Below are 20,731 nucleotides of genomic sequence, written 5' to 3' on the forward strand. Positions count from 1 at the left end.
AAAATGTGAAAAAAGATGACTCAGTCATGTTTTTGTGGAGTCTGTGAAGTGTTCTATTCTTGGCTGCACAGTGCAGCACAGAGTTCTACACAAACTTCCAGCCTCAGAGGATTTACATTTTATAAATGACGGCAATGTGCCGGCGAAAGTCGGCAAATGATGTCCTTTTCCAAATGCTAACTGCTGCTAGCTGCCGTTAGCCTCGGCGATGCTGACGTAGTTTCCTGTGTCTCATTTGCATATTTAAAGAGACAGGCACTCAAAAACAGAGCGTTCTGAACAGGGCTGTTTTGGCAGTGACTGAACTGCTGTGGTGCTTTTGACCAAAGCATGTCACAGACATGTTCATTAGGACACCAGGGAGCTAGGTTGGAGAAATAGGCTATAATACGAGTCCTATGTTGTATAATATCTAAATAACTGCTTCCTCTTGGAGTTTTCTAACGACATACCGCTCATTCTCCAAACCAAAGTTCATAGAGAAAATCCTGTCTTTTAGGTGTTGATCATTTATCCACTGCTTCCTCCCATTAGTTAATTGTTCCAGGTGGAACAACAATGAGGTCGAGCAGCAAACGCCAAACACGGCCAACTGCTGTAGATTATGTAATTTAATGTTTCTGTGTCTCGTTCTTTCCTATTTTAAGGTTTAAGACGGTGGTTTCTCAAACTTTTTATTCCAAGAAACACCTGAGAAAATACTGAGCTCTTATCGCTCGTCCTCCTCCTCACAGTATAGTGATGTTAGTTAAAGATGGAGCAAGAGATGAGGTGACTCTAGTTATTATTATTCAATTTATTATACCCTGTATTTCAGATTTTACCACCAGAGGAAGCTCACGTACCACTGCTAGCACATGTACCGCGGTCTGAGAACCATGGTTTTAAGATGAGGTTTGGATCAAAGTCGATGCAGTGTCCTGACCTGTAGTCCTCATGCAGACCTAAAACCTGATCCTAATGAGGCAGAACCTCATTTCTGAGGAACTGCTTTAACTTTAGGACGTGGGACTAGGGATCAGGCTTTGTTCACACTGTCCTTAAAAGCTTTAAAGTTTGTGTTGCTGTTGATTGATTTGATTTATTGATATATTTTTAGCTTTTGCTGACGACAAACACTGAATCACGCAATCGGAATATTCAAAAATTAATTTGTGTTATCAGATTAATGACAGTTTTATTGTGTCTGAACGCTCTCAGGGTCGCGTTATTCAATCCTCTCGTGTCCAACAGTGAACAGGAGTGAACTTCAGAGCGGTTTTAGTGTTTGGATTCTGTGCTCCAAACAAAACACACACACACAAAAAAAACACCTCGTTGTGTAACAGCAACACAAACTACATTCTCTCCTTAGCTGAATCGGCATCATTTTCTCCCTAATCTTAATCTCCATGGAGTGACTGTGTGTGTGTGAGTGAGTATTCTGCTACAATCGCAGCAGAATGCGTACAGCTGCAGTGACAGTTTGTTAAAATGATCCAGTGTGAGTTGTGGATTAGATAAGAGTGAAGGAGTGAAGGAGTGTTGTTGCTCCTTCCTTCATTCCCTCTCTCCTGCTGCTGCTATAAGACTGCAGCTGTGCAGGAGTCTCAGTCCACACAGACAGGACCACCACGATGATGATGATGATGATGCACTCCTCCAGAGCTCACACACACACGGTAAGACGCACTGCTTTCACCTCCGTAAACGATGTAAACACTGTTTATTCACTTTTCACTACTGTTTCTGTCTGTGCTGAAACTCTCAAAAGTTCCGTTCTTCGTTTGTTAAATTTTGTTAAATCAGAGCTGCAACTAACACTTGTTTTTAATCCATTAATAATCGAATAATCTGTTGATTATTTTCTTAACGTTTCTCTAACCTGGAAATATTGATGATTTTAAATGTTTTGTTTTCGTCCAAAAACAAAAAATGATGCAGTTAAATTAATAATTTTGATTTGTATAATATAATTTGAATATTTTATGTGTATATGTATGTGTGTATATATTTGTTTATATATATATATATATTTGCATGTGTGTATATATATATTTGCGTGTGTGTATGTATATATATATATATATATATATATGTGTGTGTGTGTGTATATATATATATATATCTTTGTATATGTGTGTGTATATATATATTTGTATATGTATGTATGTGTATATATGTGCGTCTATGTGTGTGTATATATATGTATATGTATGTATGTATATGTATATGTATGTATGTATATGTATATGTATATACATACATACATACATACATACATACATACATACATATGTGTATGTATGTGTATATATGTATGTGTGTATATATGTATATGTACATATAGAAGATTTGAATAATAACAAAAAAGTGAGTTGACAATCGCTTATGGATATGTTTTATTTTTCAAATTATGTTTATTTTAAAAATATATGTTTATTGGGCAAAATCCAAAGCATGGCATATTCATATATTTTATATATTTTATATATATATTTTTTTAGTAAATAATAAAAATAATAGTGAAAAAATGTACTTTTTAACAGTAACTGTGAAGTTTATTGATACCTTTTTAATAGCACATGCACAGTATTATTACATGTCGTTTATCCTTCTTTACACTGTCACTCACACATTTACTCACCAAGCTGGGATTAAAAATGTAGACTTTCTGATTTTTAAAGACGACCTGCTTCACCTCCTGAGCCACGGCCACCAACCTTTCACAATATTTACTTATATTACGTTTATAAACACGACATATTTACAGAAAACCTCTCTGGATATCATGAATAAGAAAATATGGATGAACCTCCTGAGTGTCCGTGTTGATGTTAACTTCTTCTTCTTCTTCTTCAGGTGTTGTGTATTCAGATCATGTGCTTCCTCGTCTGCTGGCCTCTCCTCTCAGACGCAGCCAAACTGCGCTGTGGCACCGACCTCCTCAGTGATCTGCTGTTCGTGTGCGGGGATCGTGGAATCCACTTACGTGAGTCTGCCGTCACTGAATTAAATCATCTAAACCTGTGGTGTGAAAACTGTGCGTATGACACTGATGCATTTGCTGCTTTCATCGTCAGGTTAATATTATTTAAAAGAATTTCTAAGATCAAACCTCCATTTATTTGACGTGATTTTAGCTCGAAGTGGTTAATGTCACTTCCTGTTCATGGAAACATGACATGTATCACTGTCCTGTTTGTGATTATCACAGTTTGTCCCTGTGGATTCAGTCTGCATCAAATCTTAAGAGGGATAAGATATCAGAGGTGAAATATAAAATAAGTGTCAAAATAAAGTGTCGAGCGAGTGGTGCAAATGATATGATGTCACCTAGAGATATATATATATATATATTTCACATAATGGTGAACATTATGAAGCCAATAACATTGAAATACAATAAAAAATATTGCACATGGTAATGAACTGTAATAATATTATCAAAGCTCTACTTTTTCATTTGAACTTTTTTTGTTAATACGTGCTTGAGAGTTTAAAGTCGACATTCTGAGTTTAAAAGTCAGAATTCTCAGTTTAAAGTCGAAATTCTGAGTCTTAAAGTCGAAATTCTGAGTCTTAAAGTTGAAATTCTGACTTTAAAGTTGAAATTCTGACTTTAAAGTTGAAATTCTCAGTTTAAAGTCGAAATTCTCAGTTCAAAGTCGAAATTCTGAGTTTAAAAGTCAGAATTCTCAGTTTAAAGTCGATATTCTTAGGATAAAGTAAGAAATTTTGGGTTTTAAAGTCGAAATTCTGAGTTCAAAGTCGATATTCTTAGAAAAAAGTCGATATTCTTAGAAAAAAGTCGAAATTCTGAGTCTTAAAGTCGAAATTCTGAGTCTTTAAGTCGAAATTCTGAGTCTTAAAGTCGAAATTCTGAGTCTTAAAGTCGAAATTCTGAGTCTTAAAGTCGAAATACTGAGTTTTAAGTTGAAATTCTCAGTTTTAAGTTGAAATTCTCAGTTTAAAGTTGAAATTCTCAGTTTAAAGTTGAAATTCTCATTTTAAAGTTGAAATTCTCAGTTTAAAGTCGATATTCTTAGAATAAAGTAAGAAATTTTGATTATATATAAAAGAAAACATAACAGTGTTTCCTGTAATATTTCAGTAGTGTAAGTTTGCGTGTTGAATTATTTGAGTCGCAAACATTACTTGGATGCAGATTTCTGACATTTCTGATTGTGGATATTAATCTAAAACTAAATAATAAACAGGAATGACACTGATAGGACATAATATTATCAGGGTTATTCCACCCTGTGTGTTGAGGTGTACATCAGTACATCACAGATACAGTCATGGTCGTCGTGTCCGAAGGCAAAACGCTGTAGTTGGTTATTCTGAGTGGAGTTATTCTTATCAGCTGCACCACAACAACAACAAAGCAGTGTCCTGTTCGTTACGGGGGAATTAGCCACAACACAACCCTGTGCACATGTGCAAGGTTTTCTGCAGCAACACAACATCGTTATGCAATAATGGTTTAATCCTAATCGCTCAGGAGATGCAAACTGATGTTTGCTTTTATTACTGATGAATCAGCAGAGTTTTTTTTGGTTCATGAAATGTAAGAAAAACAGGGAAAAATGGTGATTGTTGTTTCCCAAACCTTTAAAAAATAATAGCCTTAGATTCAGCATATGATGCCTTAAAGGTCCAGTGTTTTTTTTTCTTTTTAAATAAAATTAAAATTAATATATTTTAAATAATTAAAAAAAAAAAAGGTCCAGTGTGTGTTTTTTATACAATTATCATTAATTAATTATTATAATAATAATAATAATAGTAGTAAAAGGTCCAGTGTGTTTTTATACAATTATCATTTTAATGAATGAATGAATGAATGAATGAATGAATGAATGAATGAATGAATTATTATTATAATAATAGGTCCTGTGCATTTAAAAAAAATAGATATATTATTTTTTCATTAAATAATAATAATAATAATAATTAAAGGTCCAGTGTGTAAAATTAAAGTGAAAATATGTTTTTATTTTAGCATTTTTAAGAAAAAAAATATATTATTCATTATTAGTTTTAACCCAGAGTGAAGTGTTTATATTTATGTCGGGAGCACACTGTATGTAAATGTATGCCGCCATTTTGGATCTCCATGTTTCTGCAGTAGCCGACAATGGACCAACTCTAGCATCTTTTTAATGTTTTAATGCAAACTGAAGGCTAAAGGTTAAAGTGAGGGATATTCAGCGGCAAATGCACCAATGCTGCTAAAACTTCCTCAATTTATTTAAAAAAAAAAAATAGGTTTTGTCAATATTAGATGATCATTTTCACACCTTCAGACTGAGTATTTACCCAGCAGCCCTTTCACCTGCTTACCTCTGCCCTTGTTCTGACCAAGGCCACGTTCACCGTCTGCTATCAGGCTACAGCTAACAGTGCAGCAGCAGAGCTGCTGTAACCAGAACACGTGCCTCTCTGTGAACGATAGCTGTATTTTCTTTTCCTTTTTTTATGTAACACTTAGTTATCTGAGCTGTGGGTTTTCAGGTTTTCAGCCTCAGAGCGACAAAAGTACACGACTTTACATTTCGTAGTCTCTGCGGGCCTCGTGAAACGGGCCTCGTGAAACGGGCGTATCGATGCTAATGAGAGGGAAATGTCAGCATCGGTCGAATAACAATTTCAACAAACCAAGGTCAAAGTCATGTAGTTCAGAGCGTGTCATGGCCTCGCAGTTCTGCAGCTTACAAGGATGAAAGAAAGCTCCGTGTCTGACGGGAGCGTCTCGTTTTCCTCTCTCTCTGCAGGTCAAGGCTCGTGGTCCAGTTACGGCGCTCGGCCCAGAGGGAAGGGCATCGTGGACCAGTGCTGCCGGGGGGGCGGCTGTGAGCTTCACCACCTGGAGAAGTACTGTGCTAAAGCAAAGGGTCTGCCCACGACCACAGCCTCACCACTGACCACGACCACAGCTTCACCACCGACCACGACCACAGCCTCACCACCGACCACGACCACAACTCCACCGACCACGGCTTCTCTGACCACACCCACCGCTTCTCTGACCACACCCACCGCGTCTCTGACCACACCCACTGTGTCTCTGACCACACCCACCGCATCTTTGACCACACCCACATCAGCACGGACCACGACACAGCCAGAAATGGTAAGAGGAAACACAGCAAATACATGTCATTTTTCTGTGGGTTTATTTGTGTGGAGCAAATTTCAGTCTGTATTCAGGTGTTTTGGGGTGGTTTCAGGTGTTTGTATTTAGGTGTATTCAGGTGTTTTCAGGTGTTCGTATACAGGTGTATTTAGGTGTTTTGAAGCTTCAGGTGTTTTCAGGTGTTCGTATACAGGTGTATTCGGGTGTTTTGAAGTTTCAGGTGTTTGTATTCAGGTGTATTCAGGTGTTTTCAGGTGTTTGTATTCAGGTGTATTCAGGTGTTTTGAAGTTTCAGGTGTTTTCAGGTGTTCGTATATAGGTGTATTCAGGTGTTTTGAAGTTTCAGGTGTATTCAGGTGTTTTGTATTCAGGTGTATTCAGGTGTTTTCAGGTGTTTGTATTCAGGTGTATTCAGGTGTTTTGAAGTTTCAGGTGTATTCAGGTGTTTTCAGGTGTTCATATATAGGTGTATTCAGGTGTTTTGAAGTTTCAGGTGTATTCAGGTGTTTTGTATTCAGGTGTATTCAGGTGTTTTCAGGTGTTTGTATACAGGTGTATTCAGGTGTTTTGAAGTTTCAGGTGTATTCCAGTGTATTCAGGTGTTTGTATTCCGGTGTTTTCAGGTGCTATGTTTCATTTTTAAATTGTATTTATTTTGCTGCGGATGCGTCTGTCGACTACATTTCTCCTGATTTGTGTTCTTGTTTGAAAACTCTGAGGCTGCATTCAGAGACAACGACAGTATTTACATGCACTCACTCCCTGATTAGTTCTCTGTGATGTGTTCATGTGATAACAATCTAAGGTTTATTTCTGTTACAACTGAGCTTGAACGGACATAATATCATTTAATTCATTAGTAAAGAGGAAACAAATGGAACCTAAAACAAAGTCTTGGTGGATCAGTGCAGGTCACACACACACAGAGGCCAAGGTTCCTTCCAAAACTCCGCGTCCTCCAAACTCGGCTCATTCTCTCTCCGTATCTGTGTGTTTGTGCAGGTGCAGCAGTTTGAAGCCGTGTTTCACAAGAGACTCCTGCAGCACCTGGGAGCTCCCGACAGTCCCAAGAGGGAGGCGTACAGGAAGAGGAGGCGAGGCAAGGTTTCATCGTCAAACAGGAGGAGGAAGGAGAGCGCGGCCTCCTCAGGGAGAGCGACGAGATGACGGGACACGTGTTTGCTGTTTGTTTAAAGGTTAAGAATCACTGCAGCGTCAGCAGACGTGGAGGGAACACAAAGGTGATGTGACACGAAGGACATTTATCCACGTTCTCCAGGCCCAGCTTCTCACAACAAAGACGTGCAACAACTGTGTTATACTTTATCTATTTATCTATGTGACGCGTTCAACTGACAACACTGTAAATATTCCTCTATCTACAGAAATAGAAATGTGCTATTTATTTTTATGACGAACTTCCTTGAGTATTAATGTTCCCAGTTGCTCTGGTTTCACTTCTTCAGCCTTTTTTTCTGTTGCACAGTCTTAGTTTTTTACAGGGAGAGTAACAGGAGCTACTTTATAATCGTGAACCAAAGGTTTTGAACACTTTGAAACAGCTCCGTCTCGTTCGTTATGGGTTGAAAATGCCCGAACATGCTGGTCAGCTCCCAGAATGATGAATGAATGGTATCTAGAACCTTCACTCCTCCATGAACCTGGACATTTGAAAGATGCTATACAAGGATTTCTGGAGCCAAGTCTTCCAAACAAGTCCCAAAAAAAATCATGTTCAAATTTGAGGATTTTTATTTTTATTTAATTTTTTTAAGCCCACTAGATTTTCCTTATAGCTCAGCTTTGGTCGCCACCAGAGAAAGAGCAAACACTGTAGGTGAAGTTTCAGATGATTTGTTGTTTTTTTAATGAGAACACAGTTTATTTAGTATCAGTTGATCTGATGCGTTTTTTTTTTACACATATTCACAGACTAACCGACAATAATATGTAAAATGTATTTAAAGTATTTGTATCTGTTCATATGCAGTGATACTTTCTTTAGCACTTTGACTGTTAGCCACTGTTTTATTGTTGCTGTGTAGTGAAAACAGTTATTAGCAGGACGTAATATACTGATGTTTTTTTTGTACTTATTGAGAACTGATTTCTACTTTTTTTTCTTTGCTGGACGTTGTTGTTTATTGTTTTTTTTTAAATTGTGTCTATGATGATGTTTTGTTAAAAAAAAGAAAGAAAAAGACTGGAAAAATGCCTTATTTATTTAACTGTGAATATAATAAATACTGAAACTTTATACGTCTGAAGTTTTCTTTTAATGATTTTTATCCGAAATCTTTGTGGGGGTTCCCACGGGTCCTTGAAATCCTTGAAAGTTTGTGAATTTGAAGAAAAACAAACATTCAAGGCCCTTGAAAGTTTTTGAAAATCTGAATTTTGAAGGAAAAAAGTTAAGGCACTTGTTTTTATGACGCCACCTACCGTTTCTAGCGTTGACGTGAGATTCCACGCAGACCAACGAGCGAGTAAAGTTAAAGCAAGAGAGCGACAATGACCAAAGACAAAGACAAATGACTTTGATACCGAGGACAATCGCTTGTCCAGATGCAGAGCGACGCTGCGAATCAACAAGAGAGGACGACGTCATGGACGAAGCACGTTGAGCTGTGTCGGCACATTCAGTCCTTGAATTTGAGGGTTAGGGTCCTGGAAAAGTCCTTGAATTTGATGTCAACAAAGGTTCTGTGGGTTAATAACATGACTTCTTTTCCTCTTTTTTTTTAACCTTTTTACTCTTTGGCTTTCAACCCTGTATGTTGATTTGACCAGTTTTGATTGTTTCTATTGTACACCTTGTTTATTTGTATAGTTTATATATGTATGTATGTATGTATATATATGTATGTATGTATGTATATATATGTATGTATGTATGTATGTATGTATATATATGTATGTATGTATGTATGTATATATGTATGTATATATTTATGTATGTATGTATGTATGTATATACATATGTATGTGTATATACATATGTATGTGTATAAAACATATGTACATACATATGTATGTGTATAAACATATGTACATACATATGTATGTGTATATACATATGTACATACATATGTATGTGTATATACATATGTACATACATATGTATGTGTATATACATATGTACATACATATGTATGTGTATATACATATGTACATACATATGTATGTGTATATACATATGTACATACATATGTATGTGTACATACATATGTATGTGTATATACATATGTATGTGTATATACATATGTATGTATGTATGTGTATATGTATGTGTATGTATGTATGTATGTGTATATGTATGTGTATGTATGTATGTATGTGTATGTATGTATGTATATACATATGTATGTATGTGTATGTATATATACATATATATAAATACAATATTTTTTGTATTTTAATATTTATATATTTCATTGTCTTTTCAGTCTTGTTGACGTTATGTTTCTAAATTGTATTTACTTTATTTATCTACAGCACTTTGTTTTTTATGAAGTTTGTAAATAAAGTTTTGACTGCAGGTGGGCGTGGTCGGCAGTCACACAGGTGACAGGTGATTGGCAGCGGCGCGTGGAAGGCGGAAGAAGACGTAGAGAGAGAGAGAGAGAGAGAGAAGTGACGTCGGCGGCGAGATCTGCTCCTCCAACCACTGAAGGTTTCTCCTTTTTTATGTCACGCTAAAAACAAACACAAAATAAACACAAACGCACACAACAGGGGAAAAAAAGCCTCTTTTCACGGACTTTTAACAGACGCACACACACGTGGTGAGGACGTAGCCTAGCCTTCCTCTGTTAGCTTGTTGTGAGTGTTGTTTTGACGATCGTAAACAGCTGAGTCATCATTCTACTTTGACATGACTGAAGAAGGTTTGTTATCGCTTTCCTGGAGTTCTGAAGGCTATCGAGGCTTTCTCTGTAAAAACAGCCCTGATAAATCAAAATGGCTCCTTTTTTACTTTTAGTTTTCATTAACGTGAGATCGGGGAGTGAAGTTCTGGATGAGTGGGTTATTGTTAGAGGACGGAGCAGCTGCACTGTCTGAATGTGTGGATGTCTTCACCTGTGCAGCTCAGTGATTAAAGGAGAGGAAAAACAAGATAACGCATGTAAACAAATCTAAGAGGCACAACGATTTCTTGTTTATTTTTATATTTTGTTGATTTACTTCCATTATTGCTCTTGTTTTTGTATTTTTTGACTCTCTGACCTGGATTTTAAAGGGATAGTTCGGAATTTTGGACATAAGACCTATTTTCCAACTCAGCCGCTGTGATGGAGGCGTTTTCAAGAAATTTCATTCAGTTCTTCTAGTTGCCGAGTTCGCTGATGCTATGGCTAGTGCAAGTCAATGGTACCTGCTAGCATGGCATTAGAAACACTCATACCGACTCCACAGTGCACCAGAGGCAAATCAATTGTAACGGCAGACTATCGACGTACATATCTGTGTTGATAGAATAATATTTGAAACAAAACTAACCTCGCATCGCATGAATTTTTGAGGGACTACTTTCTCAGCAGCAGCGGAATCAGTCCACCGCTGCCATAGCCTAACAGGAAGTATGACGCGCTGCTGCTGCTGAGACATAAATCCTTCAAATTGCAAGGTTGGTTTTATTTCAAACATTCTATCAACACAGATATGTACATTGATAGTCTGCCGTTACAATTGATTTGTCTCGGGTGCACTGTGGAGTCGGTATGAGTGTTTCTAATGCCATGCTAGCTGGTACCATTGACTTGCGCTAGCCATAGCACCAGCGAACTCTGCAACTAGAAGAACTGAATGAAATTTCTTGAAAACGTCTCCATCACACCGGCTGAGTTGGAAAATGGGTATTGTGTCCAAAATTCCAAACTATCCCTTAAAGTCCTTTTTTTGTTCTTATTTGAAGAATAAAAACATGAAAAACACAGTAGACCTGCATGTGGGTCTGCATTTTCAATCAAAATCTATCTGACACGTGTTTTTGTGCACTCACAACCAACACAAACTGTGTCTCTGGATCATGTAAGGGTGTTTTTCTTGCATTTTTTGCACTGAATATGTGATCACAATGACTGTTTCACTGATTATTTTGTTATAAAGTGTCACATACATAAGAGTTGCTATAAAAAATGTGATTTCATGACGTTTTCCCCCCTCTCTGAGGTGAGTCGGAGTCTCTGTAATGGAGCAGGAAGGTGCTTTGTGGCCTTTTGACCCACAACACAGTCGCAGCTGTTTACACAGTAGCCGTGATAAGACGCCTGCGTCACCGCCACGATAGCCAGATTCACTCCCACCCTCTTCTTCCCATGAGGAGCTGTGTTCGAAACAAAGCCACCACTCACATTTTTGGATTCTCAGGGCCACGATTGAGGCTGCACACACACACACACACGCACACACTTTAAAGGTCCAGTGTCAGCAACATTCAGGGAGGGGTTTAGTGGCTATTTTAGTTGAAAGTAAAATAAGCCTTTATTTGTATTTTTGCCTCACACGTCATGGATGTTTGCATTTGTGATGAACACAAATAACTCAGCAGCTGATTTAAATGAAGCGCGCTGACGTCGGCTCTTCACTCTCTCGTATAGAGAAAGCCCAGAGTTTTGGATTGTGTGACATGTGACAGGATGTGTTGACCACAATGCAACTGAATTCACACTTCCCAAAATGTCTGCTTTCAGCATAAAGTCCCTTTACTTAGGGATACTAAGGACCAATTCCAATTCCTATCTTAACCCTGAAGCTCAACCCTTAATCTTAACTGGCCCTCAAAACCAAGTGTTGAGGGTTATTTTGTCACTTAGAAATGGGACACCCCTTAAATGCAGATACGTCTTCAGACTGTAGGGGGCAGAATAACGCGAAAGCTGCGTCCAGTCTGTCAACTCCAAAAAAGAAGCAGAAGAAGAACACATTTACGTCAGGATTATTTATTACGATCCGTTTGTCAGTCAAGTTATTAGGTTGTCAGTCATTTATAAGATGATACTCATACAAATACCACAACCACGGACATATTCAGCTGACAGTTACCACACACCACGGCTTATTGAAAAGTAAACCATAGCAAACCATCGCTTGTCTGCACCGGCCGACTATTGACAAAAGATCGTAAAATAAAAATAAATGTTACGCAACAATGACGTCAGTAATCCATAATATGGGCCTAAACTAAGATAATACAATGGTTTTCATCATGTTTATATCTCTGTTAACAAAGAAAATACTTAATTTGTAGCATACACGTTTTGCTGCTTTCGGCGCCATGTCAAAACATGCAATGCATTCTGGGTAGCCCTTGCTCTCAAGGGTGGTCTCGGAAAATCTCAATATTGAGGGCGATACAGCCCTTAAAGGAGCACGCATTTTTGAGATTGAGGGTTAAGCAAGGAATTGGAATTCACCCCAAGGCCCTGTCCCAGCACCTCCCCTAACCCTACATTTTTGCCCTAACCCTAAATTTTGCCCGTTCACGTGTAGCTGGGAGCAAGGGGAAGTGCGATTTTCCCCTTATAACATGGGTCTCAAACTGGCGGCCCGGGGGCCACATGCGGCCCCCCAATTGTTTTACATTTGGCCCCCCACTTAATACATCTATTGTGGTCAAGACCCCCTCTTGACCACAATAGATGTGCATTGGCCCCTGCCTCATAATCAACCCTCGAAATGTAGTGAGCTCTGATGCGGGGCTTAAAACGAAGTGGAAGATGAAATTACCCATGATGCTTTGCGACCCGTCTGATTTTTTTTTCAACAAAGATGGCGGCCACATCTGCCGAGGAACAATTACGGTGTAATATATTTTCGAGAATAACCACGTTACAATGTCGAAATGTGTTGGAATATGTTAGCTTTGAACACTAATAACTGACCATTTCAGCTATACATTTAGCTAACTAGCTAGCTAGCTAGCGGCTATTTGCCGAGTGCTTCGACACAGCATGCCCGTCATGTAGAGCTACAGCATTCAGATGACAACAGATTCTCAGACTACAGGCTGATTAAAAACTTCTGTTCTTGACTCAGTTCTTGCATCTTCTGTCAGATTAGGATGTGACGTTTGAGCTCCAGCGTTGGATTATATAACAGATTAATCTGCGATGTTCCTCACTGGTGTGATACAGACTGATGGAGCCTTTGTCAGACAAGGACTATGAGACCATGATTAGGTTCTTGTCTCTGACCCATTTTTCTCTGGTCCAGACTGCGTGGCTCTGAGTGACGTCCACTGAACCACCGCCGCGGTGTCTTTATTATCACACGGGGACAGGACGAGATGATTGACAGGCGGGGACACGCCCACCTGAAGAGATATGATGACAGGGATAGAATGAAACATTCATGTCACTGGGTTGCACTGTTTATCTTAGTGTTTGTTTATGTTTACTTTTGTATATTTTGTACGACACTTTGATAAGAGATGATAATAATGGACGATACAAACGACTCATACGCAAATATATGATATATACAGTACATTTATCTTTATATCATGATTATTATTATTATTATTATCACATATGTTAATCATAAAGATATACTGTAACTTTAAAACATAATTAAATATCCATATAAAAAATAGGTACATACACTAGAAATACAGTATGTGTTCATATACAGTATAAGGGTTAACCTCACATTGTATTTCATTCATGGAAATTCAATATTTGCATAAATTTAAATACATTTGCATATGAACTATCCTAAAATAATGAAGCAGAAAACACTAAAATACACAATTAAATTGTAATTTTTATGACAATTTTGTCAATATGCTTCTTCTGAATCAGTAAAGCCAATTTTTAGATACAATAATAATAATATAATAGACAGTAATTACACACACTACTCAACATGTTTGTTTATGTTTACATTTGTATATTTTGTACGACACTTTGATAAGAGATGATGATAATTCATTTTCTGGACTACACAGTACGGCAAATACACAAACATATGATATATACAGTACATTTATCATTTGTATAATAATTTATTATTGTTATTACTATTATCACATATCTGGATACATTAAGATAAACTGTACCTTTAAAACATAATTAAATATACATATACTAGAAATACAGTATATGTTCATATGTAAGGTTTTACCTTGCATTATATTTCATTCATGGAAATTCAGTATTTGCATATATATATATATGTATATATATATATACATATACATATATATATTTGCATATGAATTATCTTATGAAGTTTCTTCTTGTACTGGTTCAGTAAAGGCAATTTTCATACACAATAATAATATAATAGGCAGTCCTCACCATGTCATGCAGTCCGTACATTCATCCACCAGAGGGCGCCAGTGTTCCACACTGCCAAAGCCCCAAACATGCTTCGCCTTCATCTTATGTAAGGTGGATTTTCACTGGGATTCACTTTGGCAGGATAATAAAAAACTGTGCATGTGTAAACAGTGAGTGACATATTTATACAACATCACGACAGACATCCCAGAATAATAACAGCAGCAGCAGCAGCAGCAGCATGTTCAGAGCACTTTTAAAACGTGGAACTAAAACTCTAAACCCCCGACATTATCCTCTGTTTTACATCGAGAGGCATCAACGAATACGGCGACCGCTGGAGAAGTCGTTTTATTGTGAAATACAGAGAAACACAAGGCGGGTTCTGTGATAATGTTCAGTAATTCTGCAGAATTCTCTGAACCGTTCCCTTATTTTTACATTCAGACTCTTCACTGATCCATAACAGGAACCATAATCCACGCTCCAGTAACATTGGCTGTTCTGTTCCTCATTTTGCAGCTCCAAATGATCGCAAAAGAAGTTTTAAAAGACGTATATTTATCTCATTCTGACTTCCTCCTTCTCAAGACCTCCTGTTTTTCATGTTTGTGCTCATTTAAGTCCTTGTTTTCCATGCTTTATGTGTGTCCTTGTAAAATAACCCGGTAAATTAAAAAGATTGAATGATTTCTGGTTGCAAATGAACGGTAGAGTGAGTTGTCGTTCAACTCAAATTTTTGGGGTTTGATTCCCGGCTCCTGATCTAACGCTAACTCTTACCCTAATCCGATGGAAACCTAACCCTAGCCCGATCATTCTATGGATGGGTAATTCCACAACATCTCGCAGAGGCGAGACGCTCTTTAAAACTCTTGGTTATTTTTAAACGCTCATACAACATCGTCTTGGTCATTTTCCTGATTGGGCGAGTAACGCTATACTGCCCCCCCATGGTGTCTGGTGGTATTGCTCTATTTCGTCGCACAATGACGGATGAAATGAATACAAAGTTTGGTAGAATGCGTTCCGTTTGTCGCCGTCTTTTGCGTAGAGTGTAAATGCAGATTAAGAAATTAAGAGGCTCGTCACTGTCCCTCCCTCACCTTCACACGGTATATCAGCGGTAGAGCGAGTCGTCTTTCACCTCGAAGGTTTTGGGTTTGATTCCCGGCTCCGATATTCTAGATAGTCTTTTGTAAACGCCCATACAACATCGGCTTTGTCATTTTCCTGATTGGGCGAGTAACACTATACTGCCCCCCCATGGTGTCTGGTGGTGTTGCTCCTTTTCATCGCACAACGACGGACGAAATGAACTCAAAGTTTGGACTAATGGGTTCCTTTCATCTCTTTTGTGTAGAGTATAAATGGAGATGTAGAGATTGTGGTCGAGCGAGTCGTTTTTCAACTCGAAGGTTTTGGGGTTTGATTCCCGGCTCCCGAGCTAACCCTAACCCCGAACCTCCAACCCGAACCCTAACCCGATCAGTCTATGGATGGGTAATTCCACAACATCACGCAGAGACACTCTTTAAAACTTTCGTTAATTTTTTAAACACCCATACAACATTGTCTTCGTTGCTTTCCTGATTGGGCGAGTAACGCTATACTGCCCCCCCCCCCCCCATGGTGTCTGGTGGTATTGCTCCTTTTCGTCGCACAATGATAGACAGAATGTTTGGAATGGTTCCGTTTATCTCTTTTGCGTAGAGTATGAATGGAGATGAAGAGATTGTGGTCGCGCGAGTGGTCTTTCAGCTCGACGGTTTTGGGTTTGATTCCCGGCTCTGCTAGCCTACATGCTAATGGGGCCCGTGTTAAGACACTTAATCCCAAATTGCATGTGAATGGGCATGAAAGTGTGAGCTTTGAGTGGACATCGAGACCTTTTCGACATTGTCTTATACGGTAAAAGCGCACGCGTGTTGCTGATATCAATAAAGATGACTCTTGTTCAGTTCAAAGGTCAGCGTTTGAATCAACTTTATTGTTCGTTTTATCGCCCGTGCCTCGTCTCACACATCCACCACCAGCTGGTGAGTGAGTGAGAGTATGCACTGGGTTGCTGCCGTCATTAATAATTACCCAAGTCCAAGTAAGATATAGATTAACTGGTTTCAAAGGTGGATGAACAGGTTTTTAGTGTACAACACACACACAGACACTCACACACACACACACTCTCTGCGTCAGTGGTTTCACAGTGAAAGGGGAAATCTGTGAGTGAACTTCATCAACTGCTTTCTTCAACAAGAGCTTCCTTATGCCCGTGCACTTGCTGTTGCATCAGTCGCTCAACGAGAGGCTGGAAAAGAGAGGCTGTTTTTTCTTCTCCTCTGTTTTACTTTCTGTTCAGTGATGACATAGAACACAGAGTTAAGCCCACGTTGGATCAGTAACTGTGGACAAATCATTGACTTCCAAGTCTTCGGTGGAGAGAGCGATGGACAAAGCATCACAGGTGAGTGTGCGTCATGCTCGTCTTTGTGGTTTCCTCTCTGCTGCGATTGTGCAGAGACTCATGCTAACAGAGATACAGACGGACAGGATCAGAAGACGGAGGTCCAGTGTCACCATCGCAGTTTAACAAACAGCTGCACAGTGAAGCGTTTAAAGTGTGAGAAACCGGCGCTTCCTGTTATCACATGACGGCAGGAAGAGAGAACTTTGATTGCGACCATTTTTTCACTTTTATTTCCTGTGGTTATAGAGTTACGAGCACACGGTGTGTGTATCGGTGATGACTGTAACGTAGAAAGGTGTCACATATATGCCGTGTACAGCCGGAACATGTGGTACACGGTATATTTGACCTAAAATGAAACTGCGCTTAATCTCCCACAGGTGACCACAACTCTGGATTTCAGAGGATTTTTCACACTTCCTGAAAAAAACGGTTTATTTCAGTTTCAGTGTCACTGAAACACACTCAGTGTGTTGACTTAATAAATTCAAATCCAGCTTTTTATTTCACTATATTCTTTTTGGCGGATAACCACAATAATTGTTCTAGACAAAGGAAATAAAGACATGAAAATTATTTCTATATATATCCAGCTGATAAAATAAAGAAAGGCGCTTCCCTTGTAGTCATGACGACACATGGCAGACGACCACAAACTCTCGCTTTGTCAGTCAAGGTGCATTGGTTTGGTCGCAAAGAGGAAGTGCAGGCCTCTTCTTTTGTTTGTAAGGTAGAAGCTAAGCTAACAGGAAAAGAGGAGATGCAGCTCTGAGGTTTTCTCACAGAATGTTCTTGGTTCTCGTAATCCCGGGAAATAAATATTTTCCATGTAAACTTCATTTTTAAGTAAACGTTTGGGCAAATTCTGCAAAATTCGCTAGGGGACCCAAGGGAAATCTCCCGCGACCCATCTCTGGGTCCCGACCCAGTGTTTGGGAACCACAGATCTCTGTGAAACTTTCCCATAAAACGTTTCCTTCACTTTTTTGGCCTGGCGTCAAGAACCACAATAGGTAAGGCAAGTTTATTTGTAATTCATAATGCTTTACAGGCAAGGAAATGTATTGGAAATGAAAACAAAATCAATTAAAATCAAGCAGGAAAAAAAAAAAAAAAAAAAAAATACAATTTAAAATCATACTTGTGTTTTTATAACTTAAAAGTTGAAGAAGACACATTTTAGTTTCAAAACACATTATTACAAACGTTAATTCTAAAACACGAAGGAAATACTACTTATTTGTTGTCCAAACTGATGAAGAAAGTACGTCGTCTATTGCGCGTTTTTGTGTGTAAACATTCGTTATGACTGTTCTATCACTGGTTCTGCAGAGACGTACCTGTGTTCTGACGAGCGTCTGTGTCTTTATGACAGAAACCAAACAACAGGAACATGAAACTTTTAAAGTCCTTATTCCTTTTTTCTCTCTCAGGACGCGGAGCAGCCGCTGTCTCCAAACAGACGGAGAAGTTTCGGCTTCTCGTCTCTCCGTATCAAAAGTAAGTCGCACACATTCAGGGGTCATGACCCTGAATTTGACTACGTTACTGACAACTCCGTCGCGTTCTTTTCTGCAGAAAGACAGAACAGCAACGACGAAGGCGAGTTTACGCGGCGGAGAGGACTGCTGTCGTTTTCTTCAGTCCGGGAGACGTCAAGGAAAGGTAACACTATTGTCCTTTTACTACTAAGACGACAACAACAACAACAATTACAGACCTTTCCATTCATCAGTTTGTCTTAATCACAGATTTAACGCAAACCCCGTTGACGTTCAGGCTAGCTTTACAACGATCTGAACACAAAACCGCAAAAGTGGCGTCGCGTTCCCATTTTTTATTTCGCGCGAAATCTGCATGCACGCGGTGACGCAAAAGTGTGTGAAATTTGATGTAGTATGCATGCCAGGTGGCTAGGTGGCACTGTGAAGCACTGCCATACAACAACACCAGGAGCGCGCGCATGCGTTGAAACTTCCTTCTAGCAAGAAGTAGCAGCTAAGGCAACTTGAATGTCCGACTGATGGATATAATCCGACATGTTTGTTGTTGTTTGGCTGTACTGCACGTGGATCTGACGTCAACGCGTACAGGAGGATAGCCAGCGTGAGCAGCTCAGAGCGCACTTTTGCGTTTTCAACCCGATGGTGGAGCGTTTTTTAAGATTTCTACTCTGGAGGGTGGGTTCATTTTTTTTGCGTTTTTAAGCCTCAAAAACGCGGTCGCCGCCTAAACGAAAGGCACATCTGATGAAATATTTTGTCGGGTTTCACCCGGGAGCGTTGTCGTGTAAAGCCAGCCTCAGATTTGTGTTTTGCTTTTTGCGTTTTTATCACCAGAGCCTTCATCAGATGACGGTGGAGCTTCTCAGCGTCCAGGCACTGGGGAGCAGATGAAGACAGGTTTGTTGTGATAGTGAAGTGAACACTTGTTCTAATGGGATGTTGTCATTAGGGTTGGATACCGTTCATAATTGAACCGATACAGTACTGGTAACTGTACCTTATTTCGGTACTTTTAAAATGTTTTTCAGTTGTAAAACAAAGTCTACACTTGTCACCTTCCAGTTTTTATGAAGAAGATTTGAGAACAGTAATGTAAATAAACACAAATAAGTACAGATAAATAAATATAGATTACCTGAACGTGTCGATGAGGTCGATCCATTGCTCATTCCGCCATCAACGTTTTTTGCTTGACTGTCTTCAGGGGTGTTGCTACTAGCTAGTAGCACTGCTACTACTAGCAATGCTAGGTTAAATAAAAAATAAAAGTAGCGCTAGTAGTAGCCTAGCACTCTGCTAATATCTTACTTCAATGTAAGACGTTGTCAGGCAGCCTTTTCCACGCGCAAAACTGAAGTTTGTAAACTGCTCTTTCCTTCGAGAAAATCTGCATTTTTGGTTTACGACAAACACAGGAGTTGCTGGTTTACTGCTACTTCGTTTACGAAGTTTTGTGTCAAGTAGGTAAATCCAAATGAAGGATTGTTGTCTTCCACGGTGTCTATAGTTTAACGCACCTCAAATTAAACTTCCATCTCGCCCCATCTACATCACTGTTGTTGTTGTTGTTGTTGATGACGCAGGAGACACTAAGCTAAGTTCAGCTTTGAGTGCCTATGGAGAGGAAAAAGCTGGACTAGAGGTGTCCATGAGCACTTTTAAAAACAACAAGGAAATCAGAGATGGTCGACTTGGGATCATCCCTATGTTCCCTGGGTCCTTTGTTCCCAGGGTGCTATGTTCCCTGGGTCCTATATTCCCCGGGTCCTGTGTCCCCCGGGTCCTATGTTCCCAGGTTCCTACGTTCCCAGGGTCCTATGTTCCCCGGGTACTATGTTCCCCGGGTCCTATGTTCCTAGGGTCCTATGTTGCCCGGGTCCTATGTTCCCCGGATCCTATGTTCCCAGGGTGCAATGTTCTCTGGGTCATATGTTCCCTGGGTCCTATGTTCCCTGGGTCCTATGTTCCCAGGGTCCTATGTCCCCTGATTCCTATGTTCCCATGGTTCTATTTTCCCTGGGTTCTATGTTCCCTGGGTCCTATGTTCCCTGGGTCCTATGTTCCCTGGGTCCTATGTTCCCAGGGTGCTTCGTTCCCTGGGTTCTAAAACCCAGAACCCAAACAGAAACGGATAGGGTTAGGGGATATAGGGCATCGTCACATGACCGCAGCTCCATGGCGAAAAGTATGTGCGAAAGCATACAAAAACACTGTGCATTACTTTTTCGTAGCTTTCAGTACGAATCTTTCATGGAAATGATGGTGGAAAAAAAAAATCCTTATTGGACCTGGGGAAAATAGGTACGCTCCCGGCAAGCCTCTGGCGGCCTCTGTTGGTCATACTGGTTGTTGCTTC

The 20,731-nt window shown here is 39.3% G+C and overlaps 1 protein-coding gene across 1 annotated transcript; it reads left to right on the forward strand.

Annotated features, from left to right (window-relative positions):
• Window positions 1-741: 741 nt before the first annotated feature.
• LOC310931770 (uncharacterized protein) lies at window positions 742-20,363 on the forward strand (the record flags this gene model as incomplete). The annotated part of the gene is made up of 8 exons (XM_083894999.1): window positions 742-771; window positions 2,842-2,971; window positions 5,760-6,118; window positions 7,124-7,225; window positions 18,304-18,370; window positions 18,449-18,535; window positions 19,210-19,272; window positions 20,347-20,363. 8 exons carry the CDS (start codon window positions 742-744, stop codon window positions 20,361-20,363), a joined length of 855 nt encoding a protein of 284 aa, XP_083751125.1.
• Window positions 20,364-20,731: the final 368 nt, after the last annotated feature.

The sequence above is a fragment of the Microchirus variegatus genome, assembly GCF_963457635.1.
Source record: "Microchirus variegatus genome assembly, chromosome: 9".
Classification (NCBI taxonomy): domain Eukaryota; kingdom Metazoa; phylum Chordata; class Actinopteri; order Pleuronectiformes; family Soleidae; genus Microchirus; species Microchirus variegatus.